The sequence below is a fragment of the Chrysemys picta genome, chromosome 7 (genome assembly GCF_011386835.1).
Source record: "Chrysemys picta bellii isolate R12L10 chromosome 7, ASM1138683v2, whole genome shotgun sequence".
Classification (NCBI taxonomy): domain Eukaryota; kingdom Metazoa; phylum Chordata; order Testudines; family Emydidae; genus Chrysemys; species Chrysemys picta.
In genome coordinates this window covers 67,446,197-67,461,614 of record NC_088797.1, presented here as the reverse complement: position 1 = coordinate 67,461,614, position 15,418 = coordinate 67,446,197, and the positions used below count along the sequence as shown (strand labels likewise).

Below are 15,418 nucleotides of genomic sequence, written 5' to 3'. Positions count from 1 at the left end.
TGCTGGTCAAAACACCAGGCCCTTTGTATCATGATGCAGATGCTGTACTCTGTGATGTCCACGCTCTGCTTTTTAACCAACGTGGGAAGGAACAAGGATCTTCTAACATTCACAAATGACCCCTCTATTAAGATTTTTGGGCTGTGTTCTTAGGCTGAGTTCTCCTCAGACCTTTGGCTGCTATAGACCTATGCCTCCGATATTGTCATATAATCATTTTTACCTAGAGCCCATAAATGCCCACAGACCCATTCTGCCATAGGGTGGTTATTAGAATCCTATTTTTCTCTTAACCAATCTCCACTTGCCTCTCAGGTCAACTTCTTAAATTTGTTTGCCTGCTTCTGTCACAGTCAACATCTCATGGCTTGAAAGGGTGGTTGGAGGCAGATATAATATGGTGGGGATTTTAGGGACATATTAGACAAGCAAAAATCTGCCACAATAAGTGGGTATGTGTAAGCTAAGAGAGGGAGCTAGTCATAGGAGGGGAGAGAGTGGATTATGCCCTGCACATCTTACGCTGTGTAAATGTAGGGATGTTATCTAAAGCTGTCCCTTGGCTACAGGCTTGGGCCTTGATGTTGAGAGAGTTAAATTAAGGACTCAGAAGGATCATCAGAATTCTGGCTGGATATAGAAGGAAACAGAGTAGTTAACCCTAGCTGTGTAGCTGGCTTGCTCTTGAAATATTAAGACTGAAATCTATTTTGGGCTCAGGTTTTTTTAAGTTGCCATATTCGCAAACAACACATTACGTAGCTTATAAATATTTTATAGAACAAAAACGTTTGCCTCTCATCAGCCATGTTTTCCACGAGTCATCCTGTTTCTCTTTCTTCACTGGAAGGAATAATGTTTTTCTGCGTATCAATAATGAATGCTTTCAAACTAACCAAACCATAGGTACAGTATGATAGCTGACGTCAATGTAACCCAATAGTGACAGGACAAATTCAAAGAAGTGTGTGAATAGCCCAGTTTGTAGGACAGAAGTACTTCTTAGAAGGCATTTAGTTACTTCAGCCTTTGCTTCCTTTTATCTTTAAGCTAAGGCTGATTCTCTTTTCAAAGTGTATTGTAAATACCTTCACTGTTTTCCCCACTGCATCTTCTGCACTGATGTTGGCCATTAACATTTCAACCAAATTCATGTGCCTGATAAACTCAGCAGCAGAACAGGTGGTTTGTTTGTTTGTTTTTTAACCTGGGTGTACTGGTACCTGGCACATTCAGCAGAACAGCAGGTGTCTCACCTGGATTTATCTGATAGAGAACATCTGCTATGCTGATAAATATCTTGCATGTACCTGGCACGTTTGGCTGCATGGCAGGTGTTCCCGGTACTTTTGGCAGGTACTTTGTGTCTTGACATACTTGGTACCTTCACTAGCCGTTAATACTGATAAAAAACAAACAATTGTGTTATTTGAAACTAAGACCTCTGTTCACAGCAATAATATTTAATTGGACCCTGCCAATTTGTTGATGGAGTCAACCTTAGACCTCAGAAAGGAATTGCTTAAAAACTCCCAAGCCAATATGTTAGACTTCTGCTCCATTGTAAGGAGAGACAGCATAATAAATGCAAGATGCTGGCTCATCATTCTCTTTGGATTCTCTTTGGGACAGCATCTGATGGTGTTTTCAAGATAAGTCACTGCCTTGTAAGCAATGAAAGGGGGTAAAGAGAACTGCAGATACATCATCCCCATTTAATAGAATGCAGGGGATGAAGAGGCTGCTCTTCTGAAAGATTTTTAAATGAAATAGAAACACAGCTGCATAATTGAAAACCCTTCAGAATGCAGAGTTCTCCCTTGGCTGTTTATAGAGATTGGGCAAGCCATTTGTGTTGGAATCCGAAGCAGTCTTGCCCTAACCAGCCAAAAGGATTTGAATGTTTCTTTGGCAAACTTGAAATTGCAGTGTCAGCTTTGAAGAGCTGATGTCCCTTGGTGTAGACGTTTCCTGGATGCAGACTGTCCTGCTGCCCAGGCTCTGAGGATGGGTTCCCAGAGCATGGGCTGTTCTGTACAGGTGTAGCTAAACAGCACCTGCATTGAGAATACTGGCTCCGTTTAATGTGAAGTTGGGATGCGTCAATGCATCTGGTCCAGATTATATTCATACTTGGATGCTGTTATGATTAAATGGAATTTAGACTCTTCAAATCCACATATTTAAATGGGAATATCAGAAGTGCTCCCTTCCACCATGGTGGGGCCTCTAATGAAATCTTAACAAAAGTCCTTGCAGTCTTTCTCACTGCCAATATCTTTAAGGGTGCTTGGCTGGCCGCTTTCCCACATGTCCAGCCTTTGTGGAAATAGGAAGGATGCATGCTAGCCTCAGTTTATGTTAAGGTTTCCTCAATATCTCTCTGATATCCATTTGATAAGGCAGTCCTGTGTGAAGATAGTGGAACATGCAGAATTTGCTAAGTAAATTTCTTTGTCCATATGTGATGATCATAGTTTAATTGTTTTAGGTATGAAAGCTAATAGCACAAAATTCATGGTCATTTAATAACACTTTGCACCTATATAGCATGGAATCTGAAAATTATTTGAAATATTTAATTGTTGAAGCCTCACAGAGCAATTGTGAGGTAGTTCAGTGGTGTTGTACCTAATTTACAGATGGGTAAACGGAAGCATACAGGATTCCATTTTGAAAAGTGACTAGTGATGCCTCAAATTGAAAAGCAGGCCCCTTTAAAGTGACTCTAACTGGCACCCAAGCACTGAGGCACCCAAAATCACTAAGCATTTTTGAAAATGCAGGCCAAAGTGTTGAAGTCTCTTGTCCACAGTTACATAGTAAGTCCTTGGCAGAGCTGGGAGTCAAGCCCAGAAGATTTGATTCCTAATCCCCTGTACTGACCTCTAGAACACGCATCCTACTTTCATTTATAAATAAGCGCAGGAAAAGTGTATACAACAAAATATGCATCCTCTCACTTTAATCTATTTAAATGCTCTTGTCATCAAGTAATTAAAATAATGAGCACCTTGTGAAACAGGTAAGCAGACTGGATAAAGGTAGTATTATCTTACTTGTACCTGCTGTGCCTCTAAATAATTCACCAATTAAACAGTACATTTTAAAAAGTGATTTCTGCCAGTTCGCTGCTGGCTGTGATGCTGTTTAGTTAATGATTTGAGGTGAAGAAATAATAACAGAGCAGTACTATACAATTGATAAAAGGCTGGGTGTATGCACAGTATAAGTGAAACTGGCTTTGAAGCACTCTGAGGAATTGCTGTGCAATCACAGATACATCACAAAAGTGACTTTGAGAAAAGAACCCTACAATTTCTTTTTTATATTTAAATGCATATTAAATATGTTAAAAAAGAATAGAGAATGTAGGTTGAAAATAAAAATAGACTGAGTCAGTGTTGCTATTACATAAGAGAAATGTTGAACACATCTGGATGTGTAATGCAGCTGTAGCTGTAGCGGTAGCTGGAATTAAATTTTGCAAGAGTTGCCTTTCTAAGCTTCTATTTTAGTCACTCATGATTTTCTGGAACTTAGACCTTTCAGACTGAAATTTTCTAGGGCTTCAGTTTGCCAGAGGCTGAATTTTTAAGGTAACTTTAAAATTAGATGTAGTTGATTTTCTGCTTCAACAAAATGAGTTGTTCACTACTTTTGTTGACTGCAGAGTACTGTATTTTGGGATGATTACAAATTATCAAGTGTTGAAAATTCAGTTTGATTTTGTTTGTCATGGAGAGAAGAATAGATATAATGGTTAATAAAATTTGCAAACTTTCTTGGTTTTACCTATTCTTGCCTAATGGTCCATAAGTATGTTTGTTTTTAAAAAATATTCAGAACATAAGAACTGTCATATTGGGTTAGACCAATGTCCATCTAGCCCAGTATCCTGTCTTCCAAAAGAGGCCAATGCCAAGTGCTTCAGAGGAAATGAACAGAACAGGTAAACATCAAGTGCTCCGTCCCCGTTGTCCATTCCTAGCTTCTGGCATTTGCAGGTGTTTAACTTCTCCTGCTCTAAGTAATTTGATAGATCCTGTCCTTCATTCTTGTATAAGGTGCTAAACTGGGAGTCTGGACAGAACATGGTTCCATTCCCGGTTCTGACATTGACTTGCCACATGATGTTGGGCTAGCCATTTCACCTCTATGTCTCAGTTTTTCACCTGGAAAGTGGAGACAAATATACTTGCTTTCCTTAGTAAAGCATGTTATTGTCATTAATTTACCATTTCTATAGTGGTAGCACCTCAAAGCTGGAACCAGGTTAGGCTCCATTGTGCTAGGTACTGTACAAACATATAATAAATGACAGCCCCTGCCTCAAAGAGCTTAAAGTTTGAAAGACAAGGTGTAACAGGTGGAGAAGACAACAAGCATGCTGGGATGGGATAAGGGAAACTGGGTAACAAATAAAATAGGCTGTGTGCAGTGCTTAACCAATCATCAGTAGTGGTCACAACTTGCCAGCTGCCTAGCCATTATTTTGGTTGTAGTTTACTGTATGCTCTACAGAAGGGGAAATTAATTTAATGGGAATCAAGCTTTTGAGATTTACCAAAGAAAAAATGCCATATAAGAACTAAATATCAGTATGCATTTGTAAGCAATGCGGGACTCACCCCTGCGGTGCCTCCTGCTTTTGTCTCAGGGAATTAGCTCGTCCAGCCTCCGGAGTGCCCTCTGCAGGCCGGTGTCCCACTGCCACTGGACCCCCGCATCCCTCCCTGGACTCCAGTGCCCCGTTATCTGGGGTGCTGCCCCCTGGCAGTAACCCCTCACTCTCAGGATCTCCCCTCCCTGGGGAACCTCCCCCCCCATCCCCACCTCACCTCAGTCGAAGGCTACTGCCAGTCACCAACTAGCCCCTGCTCCCTGGGGCAGACTGCAGTATAAGCCACTCATCACAGGTAAGGGGGTTTTGGACTTGCTGCCTTTCTCTACAACCTAGTACCTCTATGGTGCCTTGGACAAGGCCCTGCAGCCTGGGGAGTTGCCAGCCTGGAGCTCCCCAGCCTCTCTGGCCTTTCCTAACTCTAGGCACCCTGAGCTTCCCAGCAGCCAGGCCCCTCTCTCTCTTTGAAAGCAGAGAAAGTCTGCCTGCTCCCCAGTCCACTGTCTTCTTATAAGGGCCAGCTGCGGCCTGATTAGGGCGTGGCCCAACTGTGGCTACTTCCCCAATCAGCCCAGGTTTTCTCTCCTAGCCCTCTCTCAGGGCTGGCTTCTACCCTGTCAGGGCTGGAGCAGGTAACCACCCCACTACAGCATCTATTACTATTTTTGGGTTCAATACTTCTTACCCAACCTCTGGTATACCAGTACTTCCCATACTATCCTTAACTCCCAATGACTGGCTAATGATGACCCTGTCTTATTGGAAACCCAGGAGGTGGGCAGGTGCAAGCCCGCCCACTTCTAAAAGCCCCTCCCCCAGCCTAGCAGGAGGGACCACTGGACCCAGGGACCAAATGAGTACAGGGGACAACAAATGAGAAAAACAGGGACTGAGGTGAAGGTCATAGGTTCAAAACAAGGGTACTAGATGGGGACACCGAGCAGAGAACCCTGGACAGCGCCCACTGCTCCTCAAAGGTGTTGAGGGAGCCAGCAGACGCTGCTCAGTGGAACTCTGCCCCGATACGTGAAACTAGGGAGGAACGGAAATAGGCCCCACAATCGCAGAGCACCCCCTCATCCAGCATCCTCCTCCTGGTAGTGAAGATGGAGACTTTGGCCAGGGCCAGGAGGAGGTTGACAAGGAGGTCTCACGACTTCTTGGGGCCACGGATGGGGTGTGCAAAAACGATGATGACCTGGTAGTGCTACTGCCCTTCAGCTCTGCACCTGTAGAGTTAATAGATATATCAACTGCTGTTTCAGGATGCAGCTTCACAATGTTAATAACTTTATTAAATCAGAGCTGTTCTTTTTTTCAACCCAAGCAAAGGCACTAACCCTTAATGAGCACTTGGTCCATGTCAAATTTTATCTTTCAAACACCAATCATTTATCTTTCAAATGCCCTGTCCAAAAATAGCATGGTTAGATTTCTTTTTAATCTTTGAATTGGAAAATGTAGATATTTTTCATTCTCAATACTCAAAAAATCTGAACGGATTTTTTTGGACAAAACCTTTTCTCTTTTGGGCAGGAACAAAACCTGTGAAATTTCATCCCAATAGTGGGATGTATCAGAAAGTTATGCACTGTGACAACAGAAATAGAGCATGGAATTGGGAATCGGCCTCCTTGATTCCATCCTAACTGCACTTACTTGAGTAGGTAAAATGAAATGCATGGTTGTATAAGAGCAATTTTTCTACCTCACAGACAGGTTGTTCCTATTAATTAATGTTTCCAAAATGCTCTATGTCGCTCAGATGAAAGGTGATATATGCAAGTGCAAAACACCTATAAACAGTTCAGTTACAGCAAACAAGCAGATTTGCGGGTTGTCATAGAAACTCTAGGTAAAGCCTGCCTTCTGTTCCCATTTTTTCCTTTCTAAGCAGGCATATTGTACAGAGTTAGAGACATTTTAAAATAGCATTGTTTCTTTTTAAAGGCAGCAAAGGCAAATGACATTTCCATCTCTACCTAGAGGTGAGGATTTGTTTTTTAACAAAGTCTTAAATCTCCTGTGCAATGCCCTCTTTTTTTTTTCAGGTGGCCATTACTTTCAATCAGAGCTCATGTTGTACAGCGTACATTAACAAGGCCATTCACATACCTCACTGTGGATATCTGCTGGGTGTTCCAAGGTGCTCCAAGGGTGAAAGTAAATTCTTCCAATTAAACAGAAGCACATGCAGTGTGTGTTAGATTGCGGGAAAATACTATTCCTAGTTCACATAGATTATCTGTCCGCCTCTGTAGAACACATAACAGTTTGGTTTATATGAGATTAATTCCTTAACAATATGTAGTTTTCCTAACTGGGTATGTGTGATGGGTTGGATCACAGAACCCCCCTTGGGAACTGTCAACTGATGTGCCAAGACTACTTCTGTCCCTGCTTTCCCTGCCGGCCTGGGAATCCAGCACCTTGTCTTGTTGAGCCAGACACGCCAGTCTGCTCCAACACAGACCCAGGGTCTAAACCACGTGCCCCAAAGCTGCAGTCATAACTGAAGGCAACTTATAGAAGTGTTCCTGTCTTTAACACTCAGATGCCCAATCCCAACGGGGTCCAAACCCCAAATAAATCTGTTTTACCCTGTATAAAGCTTATACAGGGTAAACTCATAAATTGTTCACTTTCTATAACACTGATAGAGAGATGTGCACATTTGTTTGTCCCCCCCCGCCCCACGTATTAATACATACTCTGGGTTAATTAATAAGTAAAAGTGATTTTAGTAAATACAGAAAGTAGGATTTAAGTGGTTCCAAGTAATAGCAGACAGAACAAAGTGAATTACCAACCAAAATAAAATAGAACATGCAAGTCTATGTCTAAGACAACTGAATACAGATAAAACCTCACCAGTTCCAGTAAGCTTCCTTTTACTGACTCCTTCTAGTCTGGGTCCAGCAATCACTCACACCCCCTGTAGCTACTGTCCTTCGTTCCAGTCTCTTTCAGGTATCCTTGGGGTGGAGAAGCTATCCCTTTAGCCAGCTGAAGACAAAATGGAGGGGGTCTCCCGCAGGCTTAAATATACTTTCTCTTGTGGGGGGAAACCCCCTCCTCTCTCCTATGCAAAGTCCAGCTCCAAGATGGAGTTTTGGAGTCACATGGGCAAGTCACATGTCCATGCATGACTGAGTTTCTTACCAGCCAAGACACATTCCTGGGAAAGCTCCGATGTGGATTGGCGTCTTCGAGTTCATTGTTGGCTTAAGTGGTTCTTGATTGGGCATTTAATTTGCACATTCCTTTCTCAATAGAAATCAAGGAAATATACAGCTAATATTCCTAACTTCAAGTACAAAAATGATACATGCATACAAATAGGAGGAATATATTCAGTGGATCATCAACTTTACATAGATATGTTACATGGCATATGTAGCATAAAACATATTCTAGTTATATCATATATATGTTTCGCATTATATTTTCAATCCATACCTGTAGCACAGTAACAAGAGCTGGTAGACAGGGGGAAATTGTATTACGAGGGTGACACAGCAAAAATCCACCATGAAGACATCACTATATGGAATTGTACTGTAGATTTGTCTCCAACATTTCCTTGAGAGATCTCCAGACTTTGCAAGACTAGTGATTATGCTGGCAGTTTGCCAGGCGCCTGGGGGACTGCACCTACTTTTAATATAAATGCATCACAGACTAAATGCACACAGCCATAATATTTGTACTTGTATTTAGGGGAAGTGAGATTGATTATTGTTTCAGCATATTGACATTAAAACCTTTCATTTGCTTACCTTTCTCCTCTTTCTCCTCTTAAAGGGAAGGAAGTAAATAGTGAGCTACACTTTATGGCTTCATATGTCACACCTAGTCCTTAAACATACCATAAGCTCAAGTAAGAAGAACTTTTCCTAGCTAAAGCACAGGAGACCTGGGTATTTTTGTTCCCAGTTTTGCTACAGGCTCATTCTGTGACCTTGGGCAAGTGACTTAGGCCCACACTTTCCAAAATATTTTTGGGTATTCAACCTGAGACACCAGGGATCCTGATTCTGAGATTTGCTAAGAACCCCACAATTTACATTGACTCAGCTGGAGTTGAGTGGTTTCTACCTCTGAAAATCAGATATGAGATGTATGAAGTTAAAATTAAAAATCACAGAGATCCCCACATGACAATAGGGTTTTAACCATTTTTATGGTAGGGCTCTCTTATGGTATCTCTATCTTACAGATGAAAGGAAAAGCAATCTGGGTTGGCTAATGCACAGCATATTATTTCTTTAGCAGTGCCCTGTATGTACCAATAGAAACTACATCATCCATTCAGAAAAAAATCTACATACATGTTTCTTTCTTTTCCTGTTTTATAATAGAAATGTTAACCTTGGCACAGGGCATTTCCTGAGGGTTGACTGAAATGTCTTGGTGATATCTTGGGTCATCTGTTCCACCTAGTCAGCCTTTAATCCTCAGGGAATGTCTTGTGCCTCAATAGTAATTATTGCTTAAGAGGAATGAGCTCATTTCTGTGGGTTGTTTTATGCATATGGAATGCAGTATTTTTCTTTCAGTGCTGATTGCAGTGTCTGATTCATCATATCCATATTGATGAGTGAATGAGGTCCAGATATGCAAATGGAAGGAAGGTGGCTTTTATCCTTCCCACAGATGTTTATATAGAAAGCAATGAGTACTGTTTTAACCACAATTGATTAATTTGGATAATAACACTATAGCTATTTGTCCAGTTACAAGAGACATCCCATAGCACTACTTAGGGCATGGGCAAAACTAAGGGAGCAATCTCATTGGTTAATTGAAATCCAGAGCTGTGAGAGTCTGAGAGAACAACTGATCAGCTCCACACTACATTGTTAGTCTTACTCTAATATTTTTTGTTCACAAATTCAGTATGATTGTTGTATAAGTGCAATAATGTTCAGTCTCCAGGAAGTGCCTTTGGCTTTATACCTTACTACATGCTCAAGGTCTCATGGTTATCTTACAACAACAGTACATCTGTTCAGGTGTGGTTTCCTACTTATAAGACCCTCATCAATATCACATATGTTTGATATGTTGGGATATTCCAAAGAGCACTGATAGCAGTTGATTTCAAGCATTGCTCACTAGGCTAGCATGTTCTATAGGCTTGATGTTGAAAGGTACTGAGCCCTCCTGGTAGGTGCTGAGTGCCTTCAACCTTCTGTGATGTCAGTGGGAGTTGAGAGTGCTTAACAGTTTGCAGAATTGAGTTCTGCTGTCTCTCCTAAGCATTGTTGTGCAGCACAGTTTGTTGAGTTATCAGGTAGTCATTAGTATTATGTTGGTCTATTGTCACCCAAGGCACGCTCATGACATATTATGATATGTTGAATATGATATATTTTAAAAATAATGCAGTGTAATCCAGGCTGGTTTTGTCTTTCTCTTTCTTGAGTCCTCTGTGGAATCCATGACTAGCACGCAGAAGGCAGTTGTAAGAATACAGCATCCTTGCTGCAGCATTTACCCATGATGGATATGAATTCCAATGAATGTGACTCATCGGTCAGCTTACTTAGTGCTGCTGAGACTCCTTTTTAATTTCTATCTCTTGGCTCCATAATGACCAGCAATTACAGACAAAGGAGTTCCTCTGACATATCAAATGCCTCCATTGAAACAATGGCTCACTGACAGCACAGCAGCTCACTGAAGATTCTCAACTGTGTATTTTGTTTCCTTCCCTTGTGATAATGATTGTCATACCACATTGGACTCCCCATTGTAGACTTACTCAGAAAACTAATTAGAGAGATTGCAAATGAAATTTTTACATAAATTATGCTCACATTTATTAAACATCTATATAAATTAAAAACATCAGTGTACACTCTGCATGTGTATATGTTTATAGTAAATATAAATATATGAATAAGTGGCTGCATAATTACAAAAGTCATAGTTGCCAGTTACTCTGCACACAGTACTAGGGATGGAACCCTGATTCTTTGGTGTCAAAAATGCCTTTAAGACTTGAAGTAAAGGAGAAGCTCCATGAGCTAGTAACTAGTAGTTAGGCCGTTTATAGGGCTGCCACTAGAAAGGGACGGAATCATGACCATATGACAAGGTGAGAACAGAGAGCATGCTTAATGGCATCTCATCTATAATCTGCCTCTGAATGGGCAGTCTCTGCCTTATAATTACAACTCTGTACTAGTTCTATTCTAGGCACAGGCTTTTGAAGTGTTACTGTTGCCATACATTCTAAATCTTCTCTTTATTTTACAGGAGGCCCAAAAGATTAATGCTGGTGGGGAAACCCAGGCTGATGGAACCTGCAAACCTACAGATGAAAAAGAGGAGACTGTTGCAGCAGAAGTGGGCTGGATGACCTCTGTGAAAGACTGGGCAGGAGTGATGATATCTGCCCAGACTCTAACCGGCAGAGTCCTTGTGAGTTTTACCCAGTTTGCTCAAATCTTCTTTAAAAAGAGTAATTGTTAATGAACTCTTCATCTTATTGTCTCAGGAGGGCTGGATTTTGCTAATCAGCGCTATGCCACACCACTAATTTTCTCCCTTCACAGTTTCTCTTGGAAATGAAAAAAGGCAGACCTGCTCCCATTGCTGAGACAGCAAGTTATGAAAGTCCTTTTTTGTTGTAGATAGGGACTGATTCTTCTATCTACGCCAATATATTTGCAGGCATAACTTTGCACGCTTCCCCATACAATACATGGTACCCATAGTGTGGCACTCCTGGTGAATTTCCTACTAGTTCATTATTAGTGCAAAAGTGTGAACTTATTGCCTAGTGGACACAATGTTACACGTCAAAAGTGGAGGCCAGATTGAAAATTGGGCTCAATGAGAATGGGTTTTTTTAGCTGTTAGTAGGAACTGTAGAATAGGATTTGAATGAGATGTGCAATGTGGATTATCTTGGTTCCTACAAAGCTGTGATGATCTATTATTCTTTTTTTAATCTACTCAGAAAATCCAGATAAACAAATGGAGCTGCACATCAGAAATTGAAAATACATAATTTTGTGGTCAAAAAGTGTATTAGAAAAGCAGAAAGTTTTCACTCAGTTAAGTTCAGTCAGGTAATTTTGCAGTCCTGTTAACTACTACTGCATTTCTACTGGCCTGATCTGAAACCCATTGAGGTCAATGGAAGATCTTCTCTGTGCTTCAGATTAGGCCTGATGTCAACAGTTTTGTACTTAATGCAGAGATTGGTCATATAGTGTGGGTTGAATTCTATGCTCCAATCCCAGTAAAAACTAAGTGGGATATCTGTGGTGATATGGATTTAAGTGAAAAACAGATTTTTGCCTTTGATTTTTAATTTTGGGAAAAGAGAGTTTTTATTGCTCATAGAAACGATGTTGCTGCTCTTGGGCTGATATTTTCCTTATTGTCTAAGCATCTTCTCTGTGAAATTAGCAGGATTTCTTAAAAACACATGGGAATTTTTAGGCTTTTAGACTGACTCACAATGCAATGTTAAGGTGATACAGATCCTATTATTCCTATTGTTTTCTATTGCTTTCAACAATAATTAATTTAGATTGTTTTTCTTAATAAAATTCTATTGCTGTCTTACCTATTTTAAGTCCTAGCCCTATGCTATTGACAAATGTCTCCTCTCTTGTTCATGAAATCAATATCTGTGATATGTTTTGCACTCATTCAACAGAGATCTGATCTGCAGGTGAATCTAAAAAGAAAATTTTATTTGGATTCTCCTCCCCACTTAACATCAGTTATTTTCTGCTATCTGTCTTATTAACCTGTGCAACCCATCTTACCTGACTACCTCTTGGGATATTGCTTATAGATTTAGGGCTTGTCTACATTTAAAATGCTATAGAGGTGCAGCTGCACTACAGTAGTGCTTCAGTGTAGAAACTGCCTAGTCCGATGGGAGGGGTTCTCCCACTGGCGTAGGTAATTCACCTCCCCAAGAGACAGTAGCTAGGCTGATGAAAGAATTCTTCTATCAACCTAGTGCTGTCTACATGGAAACTTAGGTCATCTGAACAACGCTGCTCAGAGGTGTGGATTTTTCACACCCCTGACGAATGTAGTTAAACCAACTTAATTTTCTAATTTTCTGACCTTCTCTGTGTGAGCCTGACATACCAATCATTTTATGAAGAGTGGTGTACTGGTTTTCACATAATTTCTTGACATCTCCAGCATTAAAAGTGGCAAATCTTAACAATCTGACTCTTTCTTGTGAATGTGCTGATTTCTCATGTGCTGATGTATTCCTTTGCATGTGCTGATTTATTTATCAAAGATGAAATTCACCCCAGGATAGGAGTCTTACATAAACAAGCACTCCCCACTTAAACCCTTAAGGGAATTGTAGGAATTTATGCCTGTTCTCTGAGCTGGGGTGAATTTCACCACAAATTCAAAGAAGTTAAAGGTAAAATCTGAACCATAAAAAATGGAGCAGTTTATCCTACTAGAGTTGCTTCAAGGCATTAAGAGAGCTTTTAAACACGTTTTTTTTTTCCAGTTTCAGTACTTGATCATTTCATTAATTTTGTCTTCAAAATACACCATTGTCTGCTGCAAGCAATTAGTTTATTCCTAATGTTTTATCTAGACACAATGGACCTACTTCTCACCTTCGGTAAAATTCACTGTTTCCTTGAGCATTTCAGCTAGGCAGCATATTTGCTAGAATATTTGTGGAAATTGAACACAGCTGAATCTAGATTGGTATTTTTATCTGATTGAATATTTGTTGGAAAATATTTTGAGAGATTCACCCATGAATTCCTAGTGAATTAACATAGCCCACTCCGGAAAGCTATTATGTTTTTGTCCAAGAACAATGTAGAAATTTCTAAAGCTAATGGCTATACAGTGTTATTGAGGATCAAAATAAGACCAGATAGAGCTGTGGCTGAAGAAATTAAAGTACCTTTTCATACTGTAGGCCAGGGTTTAACTCAAAATCGATCTTCCACATTCACTATTAAATAACCTTTAGGAACTGGTCCCCTGAACACTGACTTGGGAGAAAAGTTGTAATTGATTTTTAGTGCAGCACGATCGCATGAAAGCTGTTATATAACTGCTGTCTGGATTTATTTGCCAAGTGAAGGGGACAAGTTAGCAAAGTGCGGTGTAAACATCAGTTTAAAGTGGAACCTCATTAATGTTTTCTTCTCATAGAAAAATCTCGCTTAATCATTCTTATCTGGGCAGTCATTTCCTTGGAAGTGACTTGCAGTGGAGTGACAAATTCTGTCTGTAGAACCTAAATTGAATGTTTGCAGGACCAATTCCTACTGAAGCTTAGTGTCAGGTCTAGTCAAGCTTTCAGCTCGTCCTTGCAAACCTCATGAAGTGATTTCCTAACTTAACAAATCGTATTGCACAAGTGCTTAGAGTGGGTGAGTGGGATAGCATACATTTACACTTACTGCTGCTGTTGAGCTATATTTGCCCCTCAGTCAGCTTAAACACTGCTGTTAGAATGTGCACTGGGTCTACTAGGGTGACTACCTATATTTCAAGGAAATAAAGAGTTAAGGTATGAAAAGTACAAGGCAAAGCTTATTTTTAAGGGACACCGCCCCTACAATGATATAAGGTAGTACATTTTTGTAACAGTGTATGATCTTTTGCACAATTATTTACCGAATTGTTGCTTTAAACCAAACATTTTGCCTGATTAAGTAATTCTTAGATGTGTCTTATGGAATATCGATCATGGGTCAATAGGCAGAAAATAAGGTTCCCTAAAAATATAGGGCAGAGGGCCTTCTTCAATCTCACAGTTCTAGAGCTGGTCAGGAATTTTTTGATTAAATATTTTTTCATCAGAAAATGCTGATCCCTCAAAATGTAAGCTGTTGGTTGGGTTTGACAAATTTCTCATTTTGAAAAAAATTAAGAAAAAAAGCTTTTGAAATTGTTGAAATATCCTGTTTTGAGCTTTTTGAAAATTAAAAGTTCTGTTTTTCAATTTGTTTAAATAGTCAAGCTAATAACGATAAACCAAAAATAAATAAAGGAGGTCAAACATGAAATTAAACATTTAAGTTTTGGTTGACCTGAACTGATTTTTTTCAGATTGTTGGTTTGTGAACATTTTCAAAATTTTGACTATTTGTCCTGATTCAGGATGAAAAAACATTCTGAAATCTTGAAAATGTTTCCAACACAGGAAACCTCCATTTCCCAGCTCTATGCAGCTTACCTGGAAGAAAATTATATAATCTCTTCCTCTTCTAGCTATCTGGTTTACTGCATTTTCCATCAAATTTATCTTCTGTGCATCTGTCTATGTTTTCTTGTCGCCCTAAATGGGAAGATGCAAGTGCTCAGCACTACGTAAAATAGAATGTCACCTTTGTTCAAGAGCACAAGCTAAGACACTGCTGTACGAAGCCTGCCATGATCAACAAAAATAGAAATGTGAATAATTTGATTACCTCAGAAGTTTATCTTGTCACCTTGCCACTGGTGTTTGTATTATTCATTTTGGTGTCTTCCTTAAAGAGGAGATAGACTTAGATTGTGAAATGTACCAAAATATGTGGATAAAAATCTTGGATGATCGTTAGATGAAATGCTCTACAGGTGTGTGATTTTAATTAAAGGTGAATTAATGTGGCTTTGAAAAATAAATACATTAAACATGTAAAGCTGCTGTAATACTTAGAGGTGGACTCTAAGAAACACACCCTGACTAGCTGGGGTACTGGGTGTCGGTGTCAGTCACCCTTTTACCATTTTGTCTCTGTCAGGGTTTCTTCCCCACTCTGAACTCTGGGGTACAGATGTGGG

The 15,418-nt window shown here is 40.0% G+C and overlaps 1 protein-coding gene across 35 annotated transcripts in view; it reads left to right on the top strand.

Annotated features, from left to right (window-relative positions):
• The window catches only part of KCNMA1 (potassium calcium-activated channel subfamily M alpha 1), an 873,581-nt gene that overhangs the window by 219,121 nt on the left and 639,042 nt on the right, over positions 1-15,418 (top strand). For all 35 annotated transcript variants that reach the window (XM_065551703.1, XM_065551701.1, XM_065551699.1 and 32 more), the window contains exon 2: positions 10,889-11,053. In XM_065551703.1, the coding sequence (XP_065407775.1) occupies positions 10,889-11,053 (165 nt within the window). The remainder of the gene's footprint in view (positions 1-10,888; positions 11,054-15,418) is intronic.